Consider the following 23423-nt stretch of genomic DNA (forward strand, 5'->3'; position numbering starts at 1 on the left):
AGAAGCATTAATTGAAGCAGTTTTGGAGTCAGCACAGAGCATGCCTTTGCCTTCTTGTTAGGAGCAACTTCATATACCATAAGTAACACGGGCATCTGCACTGGTCGCAACAGAGTACACGTGCACACACTCACAACTACTCGTACACATCAGAGCAATGTGGGCCTGCGGGAGGGCAAGTTCATGATAGATCCCACCTGGCTAAACAAAATCTGAAAGGTGTTGGAGGTAACTATCTCCTACCATGTGGGGTTGTCACAGGTCGCAATCATTTTGGAATACTGTAAAGAGCCTTGGATAGAAGATAATGCGATTTGTGTGGGTAGTAGGCATAACTTATCATAGAACGAATATAACAGCGAGATTTCACCAGATAGTAGAGACAATACAAATGCTTCCAAACATACATTCAAAAATAATAAAACTTCTCCCAGCAGCTGTGTCTGTCATCGCTATTACTTGGTTTAATTCTCGACATGTTAATATCAGCGGATGAGGGGCGGTATGGTTAAGTAATAGGCAGAGTGGAGCCTCGGGCCTCTTAGAAGGAAGGAAACAACAAAGCCGCATTAACGCACAGATGGTCTTCAAAGACCTGTGAAGTACTTGGGGGCGGTGGCGTGTGTGCCCAAGAAGGAGTCTCAGCCAGGGCTGACCCGCACACGGCATGGAGGAGGAATAGGTTAAAAAAAACAAAAAAACAACAACATCGCCGAAAGAAAAAGAAAGCGGCCGGGGGAGGAGAGCTGAAAGAGGAACAAGAGAGGAGAGGCGAAAGATGATGGGGGAGGACAGCCGAAAGAGGAATGGGGAGGAGAGCCGAAAGATGAACGGGGGAGAAGAGCTGAAAGATGAACAGGGGAGGAGAGCCAAAAGATAAACGGGCAATCGATCATGGCAGTTTAATTGTAGCTGCTCGTGTCCGCAATAAGGAGTGCACTCTGATTCTCCTGCGGTCCACATAACAGTAGATCAGATGTTGCAGGGGAGGAGAGTTGGTGGCCAAGCAGTACTGACCTCGGCTGAGTTGCTGATCACCATGCCCCTGCGGCTCTTGAGGTTGTCTGAGAGAGGCTGAGCCCGGACAGCCCATTACGAAGGTTCAGTCTCCTTAACCCGGAAGCGGGATGAGAGGAGTGTAGCTTTTGGTGTCGCGAGGGAGGGCACCACATGGGGAGAAGAATTAAAGTTCTGGGTAGTTAATCAAGAGCTTAGTTGTGCGCGTTGCTGTGTGGGGGGAGGCGGGGTGGGCGGGGGAGCAGCAGGCAGATGCGAGTGGAGCGCGCGCTGGAGAGGGAGGGGGTGGGAGGACTAGGCAGCTGCGTGCACAAAGTGAAGAGCCAATGAAAGCTCTTGTAGGGGAAAAGCGCGTGCTTGTTTTCACGTGAACTGTTGGAAATCCGCCGATGGTTTGAGAACTTATTTTGCCTACTAAAATTCTCCCCTATCCATTCCTTGCGGAATGGAATAGGTGAGACCTAAAAAACTACTAATAAACAGATTCCTTCCCTATTGAAGATGCATCCGTCTCCGACTTTAACCACCATGGCCTGCCCCTCCACAACATTCTCTGGTCCTTCTACATATCCACTGTTACCTTTCCCATATGACACCCTACACATTTTTTAATAGACCTCCCCATATCCAGACTTTACGAATGCCAACTTATGTTCTATATTGACTTTGCTGCTATCTCTCAATTGTATACCCCTAACTTTTTGCGTTCCTGACATACAGTGCACTGATACCCGAAAGGGGCATGTTTGTGCTATATAAAACTACATTAAAAAAGGGGGGGGGGTGGCTAGCAGCCAACGAAGATGGCTGCAGCCTAGGGGAGCTCCGTGTTCGACGAGTTTTCCCACGTCAATCCTGTCATTTATCCGGTGGAAAAACTAACCCAGAACGAAAGCTGTAGCTCCGGAACGTCCAAGACACGACTGCTGAAAGGTTGGACCACGGACGAGTATCCGGTGTGTAGCGAGACCGTGGAGCGAAGCTGCGGCCCAGGAACTAATGCAAAGTCGGGGCCTCGCGTGAGTCAGGCTCCGACCGCAGCGGGGGCAGACACAACCTGGACCCCCGAGGCGGACGTAACACTCCGAGGGGATCAGGTATTTACTATATGACACGCCTCCCAGCACGAAAGAAGTAACACTTGGGAGCCGAATGCAACAGCCAGACCGAGGGTCGCAGACAGCGATTACGAGCCACACTGGGAGAAGGGCTGGGAACACACGGCGCCCGCAGTGCTGCTGAAAGAAGGGAGACGTAGGTGCAGACCAGGGAAGGCCTCGACGACCTGTTCGCAGCCCTGGTGCTGCCGCCGTGCCCATTAACACCCGCTGCGCATATAATGGCGAGACACCTACATATCAGCAATGCTGGGAGGTGGCAGTGGAATGGGCCTGTGAAGAAAAGAGGCACGCCCGTGCATGAGCAACAATGCACTTAATCGGCGAGTTAGTGAGTCCCCCGCAACGTACCCTGCTGCCCCCTCGCTCAAAAACTTGGTGCTGGGCCTTTTCTGGTGGTCCTACGGTGGGGCATAGTACACCCGGGCGACTGGGTGAGTGAGCCGGCACCCAATCCCGGCTCCACCTTGGAATAAAATCAACAGGCTGCGGCTGCACCCGAGGGAGGAACGTAGGGGCAGATGTATCAAGATACCATTTTGCGATTCTCAAATAGCGATTTTTAAGAACTCGCTATTTGAGAAGTGCAAAATGGTATGTATGTATGAAATGTATTAAGCATTTAGGAATTAAGGAATAATTTCCCATTCATTTCTATGGGCCAGGAGGCCCATAGGAATGAATGTGAAATTATTCTCAATTTGCGATTAGCAATTTGCTAATCGCAAATTGACAATTTCAAGGGTGCAAGGGTGTCTTAAGGACACCCTGCTGCACCCCCTGAATTTGACGTGTGCGCATATGGCGCACATTCGTGCCCTAAGGGCATGTATGAGCGTCATATGGCACCTTTAGAATTTTAAAAAAGTGCATTTTGAGAAGAATTCGCCAATTACCACCAACTACAAGTTGGTGGTATTTTGCCAATTCTTAGTCAAAAATCGCAACACTGAAATGCTTAATACATTTCAATTACGAAATCGCAATTTGCCATTTCTTAAAAGCCTCGCAATATTAAGGAATCGCAAAATTTGCGATTCCTTAATATTGCGAGGCTTTTTGCATGATACATTCCAAATCCCGTTTTTTTTGTCGCAAACGCTGCTATTTTGCGAATCGCAGCGTTTGCGACAAAAAAAACGGATGATACATCTGCCCCGTAGTGACTCCATTCACCGGAGTCAGGCCAAGGAGACATTGCAAGAACGTGATTGTTGGTGCATTTCAAAGAAAACTGCAGGTTCACTGGGACGTCCTAAATAGAACCGACAAAGCCATATAACTACGACAGGCTTGCTATGAACCCTGAGTGACAAAACCAGGCCTGGGGGGGGCGGGGGGGGGGGGGGGGGGCTTGGGGGTTGCTGGCAGGAATGGTAAAACCGAAAGGACGCGCGTGGACGGTGTTCCCGCGGCAGGCAGCGGCGACTACTGGTTCCCCCCTTCTCCACTGGGGTGATCTACCGCGACGCCTAGCATCCCGGATAATATTGGAGGCCGGGGTCAGCGCACGGTGCCCAGCAGCAAACCTGGAAAATATTCCTATCATAAGGACCAGAAGAACGCGCCAACTCTGCATGCAGTAAGCGGAGGTGGCACACAGCCTGAAATACTTACAGAGGTCACTCATCAGGATGAAATGGCCGCCCTACACCAGGTACAAACTTCAATAGGTACACTCGCTACGGATATCACACTGCTCTGTGGGATGTCTCCAAAATGAGCACAAGAATAACAGAGGTGGAAACCACCACGGCGGCTATTTCTACGGACACAGCGGCATTGCAGCGACAGGTGCAAAAACTGGAATGGGCGCAGAAACAAATGGAGGACAAACTCGACGATCAGGAAGGCCGATCGAGGCCGAACAATGTGCGCCTGGTTGGAGTGCCGGAGAGCGTGAAACGACCGGCTCTGGATCTCTTTGTAGAAGACCTTAGAAAAACTCAACTGAAGCACGTGGATTATCCAGCTTCTTCTTGGTGAAAAGAGCACACCGGGTGCTCGGGGGAAGGCCCCCACCAGACCAATACTGGCAAGCATGTTCAACTTCCGAGATCGAACCACTATTCTGCAGGCAGCACGCATAGCCCCTCCTCTACAAGTAGACAACTGCACTGTGACCCTCTATCCGGACTACATGGTGGCGGTGACCAAGCAGCGCCGTAACTTCCCGGAAGTTAAAAAAGAATTGCGAAACCGTGAACTAAAATATGCAATGCTGTACCCTGCGAAATTGAGAGTGGAGGCAGAAGGGAAAACCTGGTTCTTCGGCACACCGGAGGAAGCTCATGCCTGGCTGGAGGGATGGCGCCCTGCCGGGGGACCCAGGAGGCAGGGACTAAGACAGAAGCAACAACCCACGACAACAGTGCCACCAGACACGAGAGGACTGGAAGCATCGGGCGGTTCACAACAGAATGCTGATGAAAACTCAGACTGAAGTAACGATTACTGAACCTATGAACAGACATGCCCTACAATGAAGGCCCCACACGGTGTCATTAGAGAAACTTGCTGATTGGGCCAGGACACTTTGAGGTGAGGTTTAACCACAAGTTGAAGGGGGGAACGCACGGAGATCACTGAGCAACTCTCCCCCATACGCAAGTACAATGTTATGGGAAAAAAGCACTCTGCTAAGTTGGGGAGGCGGGTAGTTCTAAGTTCGCCGTGTAGGGAGGCTGGGAGGGGGAGGGGACAGTTTAATGGGTTATTGATAGTTTTGGTACTGAAACATGATGAAATAACGGATAACATCCATAGTGACAGCACACTATGCATCTCACAGGACGGTCCTCACTTCGTCATTGATGACGTCAAACATGACATGAATAGACATGGTAATTGACGTTTCGGACACCCAAACACAAACCCCACGTACGTCACATTTCCCTTTTACTGTGCTGTCATGGAATGTAAATGGTCTGGGTGACAAAATAAAACAAGGGCTAGTCTTCCAATACATTAAACGGAAGTGTCTCGCTGTCGCGCTTATCCAGGAATCACACTTGGTGGTCTTGGCTTGTAAGGGCTTAGATAGATGGGGATTTAAAATGGTAGTACACTCGGAGTTCACCTCCGGTTCTCGAGGGGTGGGGATTCTGGTTAATAAACGTTTCCCTCTGATACTGACTGGGTCCTGGACGGATGACCAAGGACTATTTGCTGCGATAACATGTCAATGACCGGGACAAACCAATAACCAGGCGACAGTCTACATCCCGCCGACACTACATCAGACAACTTTCCCAGCTCTAGGAAAATTCCTATTATTACTCCCGCAAGGCGAACTAATAATGGGAGGCGATTTCTAGGCAACGATAGATGCATCCATAGATAGGAAACCCCCTAGAGATCCCAGTAGCGTAAACCTCAAATTGGTAGAATTTATTGATGCACTTGGTCTCATATATGTCTGGTGGGCCAGATATCCGATGCAACGACAATACAGGTGCCACTCGGGAGTCCATAATAGTCTTTCGAGACTTGACTACATATTCACATTGGCAACTGGGCTGGAAGGGGTTTTGGAGGTCTCACACTTAACCAGGGGGCATATCAGATCACTCCTCAGTACTCATTACATATACATCCTTCACCCAGAGATGGCGCCATCTATTTCTGCTTTACCCCGGATATCTTAAAAACCGTAAGATTGGTAAAAGTCTCCTCAAAGCAACAAAACATTACTTTGTGGAAAAACAAGACTCGGTCCCATCTCAGATGACGCTGTAGGAGGCATATACAATGGTATTACGTGGCCAGCCCATATCCCTAGTTGAAGGTCATAAACAGGACAAACGGCAACAGATTGAACGTTTAGAGCAAGGGGTATCCCAGGCTGAGGCTGAATATGTCACAGACACTAGTGAGGATTCGGCACATAAGGTACAATTAGCACAACAGGAGTACAGGGCCTATGCATGGGAAGAGGCAAAAACCAAACTCACCAGGGCGCAACACACTATTTATGAGCTAGGTGATAAAACAGGTAAGCTCCAAGCCTGGCTAGACAAAAGGGAAAGGGCCAGTAGGTGGGTGGGGCAGATCCGGTTAGATAATGGAACTATAACTACAGATCCCCAGCAAATAGTCGATGTATTAGCAGCCCATTATGAAAAGGTATACACACCCACGGCCACAACCACAATAGTAGAAAATCTGGCCTATCTCAGAGATATAAAGATGCCCATACTATCCCCTGCAGCAGCTAAAGCGCTGGAAAAAGATTTGACTCACGAAGAGCTTGTGCTAGCAATAGGCGCTTTGCATACGGGGAAAGCTCTAGGACCCATGGGGAAAGCTCTAGGACCCAATGGAATCCCGGTAGAATTCTACAAGAAAGCAGCAACTCCACTCATACCACAACTGCTTAATATGTACACAGATTGGCTAGAGAAGGAGATCCTGCCCAGAGATCAGCGCCTAGCGACGATAGTTGCAATACACAAGCCAAGCAAACCGCCACATGAATGCATGTCTTATAGGCCGATTTCCCTAATAAACGCAGAAGCCAAAATACTTGCAAAGGCGCTGGCCATGCGGTTGCATCCGTATCTCACCACATTGATCCACCCGGATCAGTCTGGATTTATGCCGTATCACAGCACTTAATTTAAGATGGCTACATAGTGTCATCGCGTGCGGCCTTCTATCGAGGAGGATGTGGTCATTTAGTCTCTTGATGCACGTATGGCATTCGACCTCTTCGAATGGCCCTTCCTCTTCGCGGTCCTCCGCCACCTGGGATTCGGGCCTAAGTTCTGTGCATGGGTGCAGTTACTGTACACAAAGCCACTGCCACAGGTTGTTGTAAACAGTCACATTTCGGCAGACTTCCCATTGGGCAGCGGGACCAGACACGGCTGCTCCCCATCGCAGCTCCTCTTTGTGCTGGTGCTAGAGACACTGGCGGCATGGATACGTCAAGATCCGGTTATCCGTGGTTGAAGAGGGCTATGGGATGGGAAGACCACATTTCGCTATATGCAGATGATGTACTACTATACTTGGCATCCCCAGCAGGTTCAATTAATTGCTAATTGGACATATGTGCATCATATGGGGGGGTCTCCGGATATACCATAAATTGAGCAAAATCGCTCCTCTATGTGCTTCACTGTCCCCCGCCACGGCTCCCACGAGACTGCGAAATCCAGATTGCAGATAGAGGTTTTAAATACCTAGGGATATATATAACGCATGACAACACACAGTTCATCACTGAAAACCTCACGCAGCCCCTGGCACGATTTCGGCGCAAAGTCAAACACTGGCGCTCACTGCCGCTCACATTACTGGGGAGGGCAGCCCTCTTTAAGATGATGGCACTCCCCAGATTCATGCATGTCCTCCTGAACACACCGTTCCCAGTTTCCACAACATATTTTGCAGCAGTAAACGCCAAAGTGACCAATCTGCTGTGGGACGGAAAGATGGCCCGTATCGCCATGCATAAACTTATAAAGAGCTGGTACGACGGTGGCATTGCCCTCCCCAATATAAAAGCATATTATTGGGCATCACAGCTCACTGTAATAAATCAATTGCTTCACGCACCTCAAGACGACCCAACGTTCCGCATGGATAGACACCTCCTGGAGACCGATGGGATTATGGGGGCACTCTACAATAAGAGTAAAAGGACTGCTTTCACAGGACCAACGGCACACACCATCCAAGTCTGGTTTGAGGTGCAGCGTGCGCTGGGCTGGGAAGGGGTAATAACACAGGCCATGCCACTATGGGAAACAAAAAGGTTAAGTAAACTACGCAATACCAAAGGCTTTTGACAGTGGAATTTGATAGGAATCTCAAAGGTGGGAGATATGATACCTTCGGGTCTAGCTAGCACTATATAAACTCAAAATAATAATAATAATATGAGGAAGAAAGGCGAAATAGTCACATTTGCCCAGCTACAGGTCACATACGGACTGGCACAAATGAAAACGTTCCGTTATATGCAGATCAGACACGCACTCATGGGACTAATTCCACCAGGCACACAACTGGCAGAGGAATCACCGTTGGAGGATAGACTCATGACGGATCACTTGAGCAAAAAAGCCATCTCCCAAACCTACCGGAAAATAATAAATAATAAGCCGGACCCTACAACACCCCTTAAGGCCAGATGGGAATCAGAAGTGGGAGAATTAGACAACGCAGATTGGCAGGAGGCACTGCCGTCTCCAAAGGAAGTTGCAATATCTTCTTAACTCAAGCTAATACAATAAAAAAATTTACACTGCACTTATTATACACGAACACTTCTACACAAAATAGGTACGACGGACACACCGCTCTGCCTACGACAGTGTGGCGCATCAGGCACATTCCTGCACAAGCTCTTGCAATGTCCGGAGATTGTACATTACTGGGGGGGGCGATTATGAGTACAATCTCGCAAGTTACTGACGTTATGGTTCCGCCAGAACCAAAGAGATGCCTTCTTAATATTTGGGAGCCCACGGATCTCAACCACGTGACTCAGGACTGGGTGACACTAGGTATGACATTGGCAAAGCGTAATATAGCTCAACACTGGGGATCGCGACAGACTCCTACCCTTCACCAATGGTATCAAGACATGGACAATGCAATGATATTGGAGAAATCAGTCTATGTCCACAGAGGATGCCCCAAAAAACAGACGCAGGTGTGGAGCAAGTGGAATGCTTTCCGCTGGAATATATGTGAGCCCCCACATGAGGAATCGTTGTCGGATGTCAGTGAATGATGAGACTAAGACAGGGATAATATGTAGAATACCGTGAATCCTTGTTGCCTTTCAGTTAGAAAATGTGAAGAACATTTCCAAGTGAAGATGTCACATGTACAACTCATAGATAATGTTCTGGATCATTATGTGTGCACCATCAAATAGTACTGTACTGTGCCAATTTTTGTTACTCACAAAATGCCAATAAAATTGTTTAAAAAAAAAGACCCTCAGCAGGCACGGGTACTTTATTCTAGGAGGTGCATTTACAGAATGGTTAAGAAAGGGCACGGGCCTCAAATGAACTCGCAGCAATCCCGCTGTGTGGGACTTAGTGGTGGTAACAGGAGGGGTTCTGGGCCCTCAACAATTCTCAGCAGCTAAGAGGACTTTATTCCCCAAACATTGGTGCACCAGGAGGCCCGTTTCCAGAGTGGTGGAGAAAGGGGGGCCTCTGACAAGCTGGCAGCAACCCAGCGGTGTGAGACTTACTAGTGATGACTGGAGGGGTTCTTTGCCCCCAAAGCTCGAGGGGCCTTCATCCCCCAACCAGCAGTTCACCAGGAGGGACGTTTGCAGAGTGGTTGAGAAAGGGGCGGGTCTCTGATGAGCTGCAACATGATTTGCGGATCCTTAGAGGAAGAGGTCGCGCTGAGCACCATGGGGGATCGGCTGATTACCACGTGCTGAGATCAAAATGTTATATGGCAATTTACTGGCCTTTATGGGTCCCTCTGGGACCCCTCTAACAAACCTCTACTTTTACCCGGACCCCTTTATTCACTTTGCACATACATTTTCAGCATGTTAAAAGAAAGTGCTGGGGCCTGCAGAGCTGCATATCATTCACAGCTCTCTGCAACAACCATGATAACACCAGCATGAAATGCCTCTCTCCAGAATTAAAAATGTAAATGCTGTTTAAATAATAAAACATCAGCCTTATCTCATTCTGCAAGAGACACAGAAAAACAGCTTTACTTAGTCTTGGAAAAAGAGTTGTCCCCTACGAGCACTAAACAAAGCAAGGACATTGCGTTCTAGTATATGCCCCTGAAACTAACACTGTAGCCAACAGAACAACAATGTCCCACTATAATAAATATGTGCATGGCATTTTGACATCTGGATATTATGTTAGATTCTCAGCTATCTTTTAGTACCCAGGTGAAAGCAGTAGTTAAATCAAGCTTTTGGATCTGCAGCATGCTCTGGAAATTTCTCAACTTCCTGCCTCAGGATGCACAAGTTACTGTGGTAAAGTCACTGATTCTTTCAAGGTTGGATTTTGTCCGTGTCCTGTACTTAGGTCTTCCTGTATATCTGGTTCAGCATCTACAAGTAGTACAGGACATGGGAGTCTGCCTACTTTATAAACTATTACAAACAATGGGTTGTTCCCAAATGGTCCCTGGACATCGGTTATTATAAAGAAACAATGGTCCTGGAACAATTATTCAAGGAAGAGTTAGATTAACAGAATTATCAACTTATTTGAGCTTACATTAATCAGCTCACAAACGTCTGTAAATTGTGAAAATAATTGAAACAGATGTGCAGAAAAACCACTAAGTATTATTACAATATATTTATTTAGTCATTTAAAGGAACAATCATGAGAGGGTCAAAAAGGTAGGAGAATGTTCTAGGGAATGTGTAAGAAAAAGTGCTCAAGTGTATATATAGGAGTCAAGAGAGCTCAAAGTGTGTAGAAAAGTAAAGGGCATATATTTACAACACTGTACAGAACTGATATCCAATAAACAGTAAGATGCAACCTGGCCACATGCAAATTATTCATTTGAATTATATTTTCTAAAGTTGTAAGGGGAGTTTCCTTAAGGCTGTAAACAGGGGTAATGGGGAAGGGGAAATTGGTCCAGGTGCGGTAGGGGGTAGTGTTGACGTTTCAATCCGGCTTATCGGCAACTGAGGGACTTTAATATCTCAGCCAAGCGGATCTTCCCCAGGACAAGGGGACAGGTGAAGTGCCCCTCATCAATCTTGCAATGCTCTATTGGAGTCCAAAACCTGGTTACACCAATGCCAGTAAAGTGGCAAAGGCCAACTAAGGACAAATCCCGTTATTCAGTAGATATAAACCATGACGGTCATGCCCAGACCATCCGTGCAACGTAATATTCAGGCCCGTGTGTGTGGCAAGAGTTGGCTGAATGAATCAGGCAAACCGGGGCACAGCCTAATTTATACGACTGGAGACGATCTGATCAACGTCCTTACTCCATCGCAGTAGCAGCCTAAACCGCAAAGGAGTAAGGATGTCCTGTGATTCTATGTAAGCACTTAATCTCTACGGGTGATACATTGTTATATAATTGTGCTACAAGTGTAAAAGGCAAAACTATATGAAAATATAGTTCCACCAAAGCAGATGTTAACAGTATTTCAGCGGAAGGAAACTGATAAGAGAAGCAGATGAGGAACAAGCATTGGTAAATGCAGGAAAATATGCTACAGGCAATAGAATTGGAGGAAAATTAAGTAGCATGCACAGGAACCAATAAGAAGCCAGCAAAGAGAGGAGGTGGGATGTAAGTCCCTTTTAAGTTTATATTAAAAACAGTGGATTTCTCAAGCACAGTGCAAGCCCTTTGCAGGTGATACCTAAAAAAGAATAAGATTCCTACTTTTTCTTCATCACTTGTGGACCTTCCATTAACCCTTGACTGTCCCAACTAGACATAATCAAGCTGGAAATAACCAACAGTAGACGGAGAAAATGAAAGGAGAGTCTGAAGCAAATGTATGGTTTGTAAATTCTGCTTGGAGACAATGAAATTTGAACTTGACGTGTGAATATTACTTTCAATGCATTTTCCAATTGTATTACGAGTGGAATAATCTATGGTTTTTGGTGCCCAGGCCAAAAAAACTATTTAGGGCAGACTTCACAGAAAGTTAAACCATGAATACTCCAACATCAAAGCAGAATACACTTCGGCACCGTCGGAGCACCTCTTGTGAAACACTATCATCAACATGGACACACTTTTGATGACATTAGATGGCAGATGATTGAGGTACTCACACTGAATGCTAGAGGAGGCAACCATCAATTCAAACTGATGCTACATGAATTCAAAAGGATTGAACAGTTGAAATTTGTTGACAGCAGCCTTAATTCTAATGAAGATTGTTATCAACTTGCAACAATGCCACTTTGATCAATTCAAGATGTATATTGATTTGATCAATTGATACAGATTCTGGCTAAGACGTTTGATCTTTTTATGTATACTACTCCAGAACATATTGCCTCTCCTTCACAATACTTTGAATTCTTGATTCTGCCTGTTAAGTAGGTACAAAACTTAGGGGGTATGTACCGCTGAGCGGATTGCCCAGGTAGATTGCTACTGATGTGATTGTCTAAATTATAGTGATTGATTACAAAGTCATTGCTATGATTGAACAGAAATTGTAGGCACCTTTCTCCTCCCTGTTTGTGGTGCATGAACGTTTCGGAGGATGGGGTTTCATTTATTAGATTTGATAAACATTTATAGCAGTGTTCTCTGCCACATGGAGCACACCTAGTACGCCTGTTTTGAAGTACAAGGCAGTTTTGACACTCCCCGAGTCTTACTGAAGTCAGATCACGCTATTATTTTTAGTGGGTTTTAGGTTTTCTTTCTACTATTACTTACCATAGGATTTTGTTCTCGATTTGGACATATCGGCGATACTGTGCATCGTTCCATTCGTTGTATCACAATTTGTTTTTTCAAGATGTCGCCCATGGTTTCCCTTACTGAGCATTTGCTTCAGTAGTTTTCTCTATGGACTCTATTAAACGTCTGGCTGCCTCGAAGTCCAAGGCTCCTCTCTAGTCACAGTTCAGGCATAGTTTTGATGTTCAATTGAATTTTGTGAAGTCAGTTCAGACTTTACTGGGTTTTAGGTTTCCTTTTGACTATTACTTACCATTGGCTTTTGATTTCGATTTGACCAACTCGTCGTTCTTTTAAGATGGTGCCCATGGTTTTCCTCTGAGAATACTGGTCTCTAATCCTCTCTCTTTGTATCTAATTACCCAAAGTCATGCATCGCATCCGGCTGTTTGTTAGCTTCAGGCAAAATCACAGACTGATGAGCAATGTCGATGCCATGCATGCATGTACCTTTACATGCTTTGTCACACTCTTGTGCCCAGAGTACCGTTTCTCTGACTTTGGCACATTTGGCTCATTTATCTATTTCTCCACAGTAAAGAGCAATGATGATCACTTATATGGCCTCCTGTGGTTCTTGCTGATTCATGAGGAGTTTTTCCTAAGCGCCCTCAGTAACTCCATCATTTATACAATTTTCCATCCACAGATCGGCATAGTCCCGGCACTTACTAGTATTAGTGCATGAGTTTTTCTGGGCGTGTTCGTATCATGTATGTAGGAGCATCACTGATTTTACCCAGTGGTTTTGCTTTCACACTACAAAGGGACCTCACCTTTACCCCCCCATTTTGGTGCACGCCCATACTCACAGTACCTTGTTATCAGTTTAAGTAGTTCCCGCAATGGTTGTAGGAGAGAATTCAGATGAGTGCTTCCACGATCCTTGGGATTTCTTCTTAACAAATAAGAAAGTTTTGTTCTGTCTATACCTTCTGCATTTTTCAGCCAGCATGGACCTTTCACGCTTCTGAGTAGGTGCATGTGACACCATTGGCTTCTCTAATTAGGTGCCTTGGAAGCTAAAGTATCTCACTTTCATTGATACTATTTTGAATACACATAGACTGGCTCATATTAGATAGGATATACATTGCTCTTGGATTTAACCTATAACTACATTACAGGATTTTCTCTTGGTACAGGCAACCCTGCTTCTTATTTGATGGTCAAATTTGCTAGACAGTCCTTCATGCATGGACAGGGGAGCAGTGAGCCAATATGTATTAATCTATCTGGTGGTTTCTTTTCTTGAATCATTCTGTCTTTACTTAACCTGTGACAATTCCTATTTCCTTCTAGGCTGCGACATCTGTCCTGAGGAAGACCCTGCTAAATTACTCTTTTGGGGTCAATACATCGACTGCTACATCTTAACCACATACACATTAATGAAAGGACTAACTTGGAACTAAAATTGCGGATTTTATTGAATATTTGTTACTTTACATCTGATTTTTTGTTCTGTTGGTTGAGACTCTTTTTGTGCTGTATATATATTAGCATTCACTTTTGTCACTTATCTTCACTTACACTGCGCTGTCACATGTAGCACCTTTTCTTTAATGGAAATGTACCTTGATGAATAGGAGTAACTGTATCATTAAAACTAGATAATTTTTCATGTTTGTCATTTTCTAAAATCAGGATTAATTATACTTTGTTCTCCTGCCTATTCATTAACTTTCGCTTAAATCATTGACTTTAGAACATCTTTTGTATATTCAAGGGGGATGGGAGCACACTGCTTTACCTCCCGGCACAGTTAACCCCTTAGCATTATAGCAAATGCAGTTCACTTTAAACGCTTACTTGAGTTTTTTCTGAAGTTTTTCACCAAAGTTGGTGCAGGTTAGTGCTATAAATCTCTGTAAATGTTTCTGGAGATTATCCTTCATCAGTAGAGATAAAAAAAGAAATTCATTTGGGGTTGCTGAGAAACCTGCCACAATCGTCTCAGGTCTCAGTACCTCTCTCTGGCGCACAGGTGCAGCTCCAAAAGCTCATACGCTAATCAGCTCAATGGCTCAAGCGAGCCTTTTTAAACACAAGGGGGATGCGAGCACACTGCTTTACCTCCCAGCACAGTTTACCTCTTAGAAAATATGGTAAATGCAGTTCATTTTAACGCTTACTTGAGTTTTTGCAGAATTTTTGGTGCTGGTTAGTGCTATGAATCTCTAGAAACATGTGTTTCTGGAAATTATCCTTCATCAGTAGAGATAAAAAACAAAAATCATTTGTGGTTGCTGAGAAAGCTTGCACAATCGTCTCAGGTCTCAGTACCTCTCTCTGGCGCACAAGTGCATCTCCAAAAGCTAGTCAGATCAATGGCTCAAGGGAGCCTTTTCAAACACAAGGGGATGGGAGCACACTGCTTTACCACCCAGCACAGTTCACCCCTTAGAAATTAGGGTAAATGCAGTTCATTTTAACGCTTACTTGAGGATTTGCTGAAGTGTTTCCCCAAAGTTGGTGCTGGTTAGTGCTTTGAATCTCTAGAAAAATGTGTTTCTAGAAATTATCCTTCATCAGCAGAGATAAAAAACAAAATTCTTCAGGGGTTGCTGAGAAAGCTGCCTCATCAGCAGGTCAAACTTTTCAATATTTACATGGTGAAAAGGCCCACTAAATACCAAACAATTTGAATTTTGTTGTGGAAGACACCAAATTCGGCTGAAACTCAGTGTCTCTATATTTAACCCATTGCATGCTGATGACGGCCCCCGTCCGTCATGCATCACAGTGCTCAAGTGCTGATGACGGCTGGGGGCCGTCATGAACCCGCCCACTCTTCATAACAGCCGCACAGGCGCAGAATCGCGGCCGCGCCCAAGGGGTTAATTGATGTGATAAATGTCACCTGTCCCACCAGCTAGCTTGTAATTTAGTCCTTACTAAGAGCTGGCACAGCCTTTATCCTACACAGAAACATATGGGTTTTGTGTGTATTTAGCTTTGAGGTTGCACAGCCTGCATGGATGTACCTTAGAGTTCAGGCATGCTTGGTTGCACAATGTTAGTTCAACAGTTGATCTTTGCTGCTGAACCTTGGTGGTTTCGAGGTAACACTAGCCCATACCGAACACTTGAAAGATACCGCAGTGTTCTAAGTTGCCTTATACCATGATGTTTGTGAAATAAAGTAAAATCTGCTCAGATACCTTCTTTGCGACTTGCTCATGTTTTCACTCATGTTTTATTTCAAAGATAACAGGCAGAGGTGCAAAGTGCAAGGAAGACTTTGTTCCAAAGAAAGAACTGCAGGAAGGAGGTGCAGTCCAATTGTAAGCAGAGCTGAAGACAAGTTATGCAAAATTCCCCTCAAATTGAAAACCCTTCTATCAGTCACTTCAGATCAACTTACTTGATTTGCTCCCACGTCTTGGTCGCTAAGTGAAAAACCCAGAGATCTTTGTAGTGGTAAAACTGTTCACCATCTGGAGATGCAAACTCTCCTCCAAACACCCAGAGCTGCCCCCCTGCCTGAGAAACAGCCACAGCCTAATATGAGAAAAAGGAAAGAATAAAGAAAATGTGTGTTACAAACCAAGGGTTTAATAGTCTAACGCTAGAACAGCATCAACGTTTCAAATTCAAAGTTACATCAAGGTAAACCATATTAAAGTATTTCAAATACTAAAGTAGTCATCAAAATGAAGGTGCTTAGCTGATCAGAAAATATGCTTTTAACAGTTTGTGTTATTTTCATCAGATAATTTGTATACCTTGCATACCATGGTTATTACTTTACTGATGAGGCACAAATTCAAAACTGAAATTAGGATTGAAAGTTATTACCCATGTGTATGAGATCTTACTGCAGACACAAACCGAGAATGCCAAAAGGAAACACTTTATGAATTAAGGAACCTTGGTTTATCTCTGAAGCTATCTGCACGATCCTAGTCTAACTTAGGGCCAGAAGCCTAAATGAATCAAAACAGAGTATTTAAATCACTAGATAGACTTGCACTGCTTTGAAGGTTGGACTGTAGTATACCACAGCAGTCCCCTTTCCAGTCCTTACAATGCTTCTGAATGTACCAGGCTGCACACGGGGCTGGGATTCACTGTGCAATTTAAAAATATTCATTTGGACTAGTCTTTTCAATAGTACAGGGAATTACAGCCCATGCAGCAGCCAGTCGCTTTTACTTGCAGGATAAAAGCTAGATAGCGTTTGAAAGTGCAGAACGAAGGCGTGGTCATGGGAGGGTTTCAGACTGTTTAACAACTAGGATCGGTTTTATGGATTGATATATGAAATAAACCACTCCATTTAAATGATCAAGTTTTCTATGGGCTAACTTCAACTAGCATTCATAGGCCGGCACTAAAAAATTGGAAGAAATAATAAACCACTAACCCTGATTTTAGGCAGTTACCTTAGCAAGAAAACAAACATTGTCAATGCCAAAAGATGTGCTTTGGCTGCAAATCTTTTGGCGTTGTCTATGGTTGTTTTGTCATGTTTTAAAAAAAAAAAAACGTATTGTTGCCCGAGCTGTTGAGCCGTTGAGCCGTTGCCAGTATGCAAACAAGAATTTGCATGCAATAGGTCTCGCATTTACGAGAGTTTAAGCTACTGGCATTATAAATAAACCTATCGTATTGCAAATATTTTTAGTTTACAAGCGCCCCATGCTGCGCTTTCAAGTTAATAAAATCCGCACCTCTTGCTTTAGACGAGCTGCATCTAAAGAAAGGGGCGCGGCCGCCATTAAAGAGAACCCGTGCTATGGGGGCGCTTTTACAAAGCAAGCACTGAAAATGCAATAGGTCTCGCCTTTAAGTTAAAGCCATTTGCTTTGCTACTGGTATTGTATAGCAAAGCAAACAGCTTTAACTTAATGAAAGGCGAGAGCTATTGCATTTTTAATACTTGTTGTAGAAGTCGATTAACTTTTGTCTGCCTCCTTGAAAGGATGGCTGCTACTCATATATCTCAATTAGTGAAAGAGACAAAACCCCTCACAGTGTCCACAGCACATAAAACAGAGTCAAATAAAGATGTTAGCTGAATATATGAAAAGTGGCTGTTGTGGTTTTAATTGATGGCTTTTTCGTGGACGTTTAAAACTTCTAGCCAGGCATGTTCACTGTACTGCTGACATCATCACATGATATCACACACATCCCTCATTGTACACAGTACAGATAGCATAAAAAGCAGCAACTCGAATGCCAGCATAATCTGAGTTAGCAGCAGGCAACTTTAAAAAGTACTTCTATTCTTAGAGATCGTATTACGGGTGACATCACAAAATACATAATCACATGGCATCACACATGCACAGAAGTGGACAGAGGAGATAGGATAGCAATATGGACCACTGTGTCACCACCACATTCTGAAACAGCAGCACTACACATCTTTAAAATAATCGTTCATACTCATGGCATCACACAACATAACTGCAGTAGCAGGGGAGTTTAAGATTTTACCTTCAATCGTACTTATCACATCACCAGTGACATCACCACCTGTCTTCACGAGCGGTCTGAAAGGGGACAACAGAGGCGGCAACTCATGTGGCAATAGAATCAGCCTGGGCAGGAGGGTGAGACCTTTAGACATTTGGCTTATTTCCGCTGTTAATGCCACAGATAAAAGTCACATGACGCCACACGCACACTCCACTTTCGTACCTTCTGATGGCATCACAACAGACACCGCACACGAGGGTATTCACGATCCAGAACAGAGGCCATCGCGCAGTGGGGAGGAGGGAGTGATATCACACATAGCAAAGGTGGTATGTCTTACCTTATTAGCATGTTTAATATAACACCTACATCTCGATCACTACCAATGCGGGGTCCGCTATTCGCCGCTGCCCAGTGGAGCAGTATGCGGATAGCACATAATTGGGCACCAGGCTCCTTTCAAAAGTCTCCTTTGTCTCTACTAATGACATCACTATGGAAACCAGAGAGTAGGCAGTGCAATGCACAGGGTGCAAATAGTTATTTCATAATATAGAATCTCTTCTACAAACCAGCATCTCTCCTAACAGAGGTGCGCTCTCCTAATAACCCTCCTGTTGCCCTAACCGACCTGAGAAAATGGTACCTAAACAACGAGTAAAGTCACCAAAAAACAAATGAAATTGGTTCAACTCGGATATTTGTGCTGATGACATCATTCATGAAGTCACGCACGACCCCACGCAGACACTGCATACGCTTTGTCTTATCTTTCTGTTGCAATAAGTCATCAACCCACAGCACTAGAAATGATGAACACATCGTGGGTCCACCAGTGGTTTGAACCTGTGACCCTACAGACTGAGAGCTTCTTCTGATTGGTTGTGTTTTTTCCTTCACTTAAGCTGCCGCCCTACCACCATGTGTTGTCCATAAGATTATCATTCCGTGACTTATAAATTGCATGACGTGTCGGTGGTGGCGAGGCAGCTTTCTGGTGTTAAACATTTCATTTGGATTAAACCCCTGCACGCTGAGGGAGGATTCGACTTTGCCAAGATCACACTCATTGTCAGTGTGACAATAGGAGGGCACTGTAATGTGACCGTTGCCTGCCACCCAAGTTATGAGCTTTCCACATCTGCATCATTCCTGTCTGACAGTTCTAATGCACATTACAGCTGAGCGATCGGCGCAGGGGCCTGGAGGGCTGCGGTGCTGCCTGCTTCCCTTGTTTTGGGATATAATACCTGGGCACGGCTCACTTCCAGAAGCCCCTCCCCTGCCCAAACCCATCTTTGCCATGGAGAGTTTCACGTGACTTTGTTATAGTAATTCCTAGTGGCGGCATGGTCTGGAAACAATTAAGAGTGTCGTAACTGCTGGAAGCAAGAGCCAATGAAAGAGGAGGAGCAAAAGCTTCAGAGACCCGAGTAAAAAACCTTTTTTCAATTCTATTTTGTATTTACGCAGTGCTGTTTTTACCACCCTGTAGTGTCACAGCGATATAGTCTTCTACAGGGAAACCAGTGTGTGCTGAGCGCGCTCTGTGAACTTGATCATCTTCACCTGCATGGGGTTGAGGTACCCTGGTGATAAAAGTACTCCCTGGCAGAGGCAGATCCCACACTTTCTGCCTGAGCCCATGCTTCCTGCAATCTCTATGCACTTAGCGCTTCACATCACCAGTCGCAGTTCTAAGCTCTTTGCATTGGCTGTACAAGTGCTCAAAGCTTTCTTTAAAAAAATAACAAATATTGTGCTCTCGGTCCCAAAAATGAAAGAGGGCCGCGCATGTAACTTACAAAAAATAACAAATATAGTGCCTACCGAGTAATTGAAGGAGGCCGTGTCCCTCCACAAGTAAAAGATCCAATCCCGGTGGGCGGGGCCCAAAGCGGACAGGGTGGCAACCAGGAGGGACTAAAAAGCCTCCGGAATAACAACACCACATTTAGCATAATAGGTGACGCAAAATGTCGCGCAGGAATGGGAAACACGGGCGGAGCACAAAGCGAACTTCTGGAACTGTATTGATTCCAAGACGCCCTCGCATGGCGAGAGCAGCGTATGCGCGCTGCTAACGCAAGGCTAGACCTAAAAAAGCATTTGTATGTCAAGTTGACAAACAAATGCTTTTTATTGTAAAAGAGGCCCAAGCTGCGTTTTCACTTTAATACAGTCTGCAGACCTTTCGTTCGATGTGGCTCATCTAAAGAAAGGGGTGTGGCCTCTATTAACGTGAAAGGGGGCACTTTAAACAACCCAAAAAATTTCAATAAATGGTTTAAAAAAAAGCATGAGTGAGCGTGTCAGGTGAAAACAATTTGAGGAATTAGTGCTCGGAGGATGTAATTAAAGCCTACCGAGAAATAACACATGTAAGAGAGACAGTCCTTATGGGAGGTTACAAGATGAGACAAGGCAGTACTAAGGAGGGACTACTAAGCCTATTGACCAATGAAAAGCCACAGTTTACAAAGGACATTGACACAAGCCAACGAAAAATATAGGCGGACAGTGGGCGGAGTTTAAAGTCTATACCTGCATACAGCATGCCTCACAGAGCAGCGCAAGAGCTGCCCATGCTCGACCTAAAAGAAAAACATGGACGAAAAGCAAACATTTTTTTCAATGTCATACACAAGTACTGCCATAGTGGATAGAACCTGCCACTGAAGAGAACTACTTTGTGTGTGAAGGTGTTCTTTTGCACCCAGAGAATGCTGTCACTGACAATGAAGATAGTTAGCCAATGGCTGAAGTGGGTTGATCCACTGCCCTATGCTACAGGCTCTAGTGGTCAGAAGACAAGTGGAAATGGCATAGAAACACACCAAAGCAGGCAGGAGGATGGCTCAAAGTCCCTATAAGTATATTATACATCAATAACATTAGTAAAAACAAAAGGCTGTTTGCTAACGACAGGCCTAAGAAGCAACACTTACTGGAAAGAGTGGCAGACCCGTATTCACTGGTTACGAAAAGTCCCCGTCCCTATCTGAGCGGGAGTCTAGGCCTTCTTTTAAGCTGCTAATGTGCTGGCAAAGACAGCAAACAGAACAAGAGGATAAGAGTCCCTTTGAAGTTGAAAAACATTTTCAAACACTGTTTTAAACTGCAGAATGAATGCCAATAATTGGTCCAGTCTAATATTATTATGGAATAAGAGTGATTTTTATAAGGTCAGGGCAGCTTCTCTATTTTAGGTGGCTTTCTACTCCCTACTCTTCCTACTCTCTGAACTTGCGACAGGAGACCCATCCCCAGTTTACATACATGAATGTTCTTCCACCATTGAAGTTTACTTTTTTCTCCCTTTGCCTGTTTAAGAGTTTCAATCTCTGCGCTTTGCTTCTTCTGCCAACGCCCAATCTCTTCTAACATTCTTCCTGACACAGTTGCTTTCCAATATCCTCAGTCTCCATATATATATATATTCAGTACATGTACGTGGTACTTGAACAGGTCTGCTTGTATACCTGACAAACAATCTCTATGCGGTAAGTGGCTCTACATATTCCTCGTCACATATTCTACTTGTGCTATGTCCATCATGCACTGTATCTCCGTCTGCTGATTTTCCTTAATTGCCAATTATCTCGAGACTAGTCTGTCTCGAGAAGTGTGCTCACTACCAAATCTGTACAAATATGTAGAGTGAACCAAAATCCTGAAAGGATCAGGCAGCCTGGGCCCATGTTGGACATCAAAATAATCCTTAAAATGTACCTTGAAGGGTTTTCGTTTTGCTTAATAGGAGGGCTAATGTAAGTATAGATGTCGCTCTACGTGCACTTATAGTGCTGAAAACAATCAGCAGCTTGTCAGAAGCTTGATCCCGTGCATGGATAAGAGCAGCACTGAAGAGCAGCGACCGCCTTTTAAAATCCTCAGCCGAGCCAAGTTCTTGGGAGTGAAAAGGCGCACTGATTAGTTGCTGCCCCACAGGTACTCAGCGGGCCAGCGAGCTGCAGCTCTTTGTGGCATTATCAATTTATCAAGTTGTGACTCAGTTTACCCTGGCGCCACCTGCTGTACAAAGACGATCAAATATCCGAAAAGGATTTTCTCAGATGAACAGACCAGATGTTGGGAGCTGACATATATACCAATAGGTCGATTCCCAAAATTCCAAACAGCAGTGGGTCAGAATCCTCGTCAATATTCATATGGTAGTTCGTAAAGTGAGACTAACTACGATTGATAGCCATGACCTGGATGGTTACCTGCCTGGGTCAGCAGAACAGGACACGTAGATGCATAAAAAAAGTATACTTTAAAAAAAGTTTGTTTGTGACCACTGCTTGTTCCCCAACAAACTAACTTTTACATTAACAAGAGAGTAGGGGTCTCAAGCTCAAGCACCCCGTACACTTTTATAAATGGCTTACCACCGGTCGCAAAACACTGCTATGCAAACCATAACAAATCAATATTTGAAAGGGAAGTCTTAAACACGACTCTTACAAATGGCGAATCCATAAGCCCTTCTAAAATCATTTTGTGATTCTGTTACCCGTTTAAGAATTGCAAAGCAGGTTTAGTACATTTCAAAAAGACATTTGGCATTCACAACACTTGTGATTTAGCAAATTACAGGGTTTGTGATCACTAACGACCTTCTAATCTGTTCCTTATTCCAGTCAACTGTTGTAATGTGTCAGGAAAAAGGATGCTGCTGGACTGCATGAATGTGGTGTTCCCAATAACATCTTGTACAAACAAGTCTCATAAAAGCCTGGGGTACTGGCGCTATCTGAGCACACGGCAATGAATATGGCAATGTCGGCATATTACATATATAATGAACATTTTTATTTGAAATGTACTTAGATTGAATTTTGTTATTATAAAATAAGTCGGAAAACATGTATTTAGTAAAGAATGTTTCAAACTCGAACTTTAACCATTACCACAATCTTTCACACTCTGGTGTACAAACTGTGTACAACTGAAGTTAGAATAGTTGAAATTATGGAGCTAAAATATAAAGGCCAAGAACAAAGTCACGCCCAGCTTGGAGTTAAAGAAAAATCAGTTTCACAACTGGCCACAGAAAACATCATTCTGTGGCTGGTTGGACCCAGTGGAGGGTATCACATGGGGAGTCACCATCATCCATCATGATAAAGTAAAATCAAATAGATTCACGTTGTTCTTTTCTAGAAGCAGCGGTGTGGAAACAGACAATAGCAAACACTGTCTCCTTATGTAAATCCGTAATCTAACAAACGGTGTTGTGGGGGTCCGATAAAAAAAAAAAAAGCAACAACTGCTAAACTTCCATAGTCATTTCGATTGTTGGAGTCTAAATATGACTGACTTGAATTTACAACAGAAAAGCGGCAGCGAGAAGAGCCTTGAGGAGTGGCATTTCCCACTATCTAACTACACCAGGATACAGTGGATAGCCTGGCTCAGACAGTAGGGTGTGTT

The 23423-nt window shown here is 44.5% G+C and overlaps 1 protein-coding gene across 2 annotated transcripts in view; it reads right to left on the bottom strand.

Annotated features, from left to right (window-relative positions):
* The window catches only part of KLHDC4 (kelch domain containing 4), a 318635-nt gene that overhangs the window by 188548 nt on the left and 106664 nt on the right, over positions 1–23423 (bottom strand). For both annotated transcript variants that reach the window (XM_078671222.1, XM_078671221.1), the window contains exon 5: positions 15922–16058. In XM_078671222.1, the coding sequence (XP_078527348.1) occupies positions 15922–16058 (137 nt within the window). The remainder of the gene's footprint in view (positions 1–15921; positions 16059–23423) is intronic.

The sequence above is a fragment of the Lissotriton helveticus genome, chromosome 12 (assembly GCF_964261635.1).
Source record: "Lissotriton helveticus chromosome 12, aLisHel1.1, whole genome shotgun sequence".
In the NCBI taxonomy this organism is placed as follows: Eukaryota; Metazoa; Chordata; class Amphibia; order Caudata; family Salamandridae; genus Lissotriton; species Lissotriton helveticus.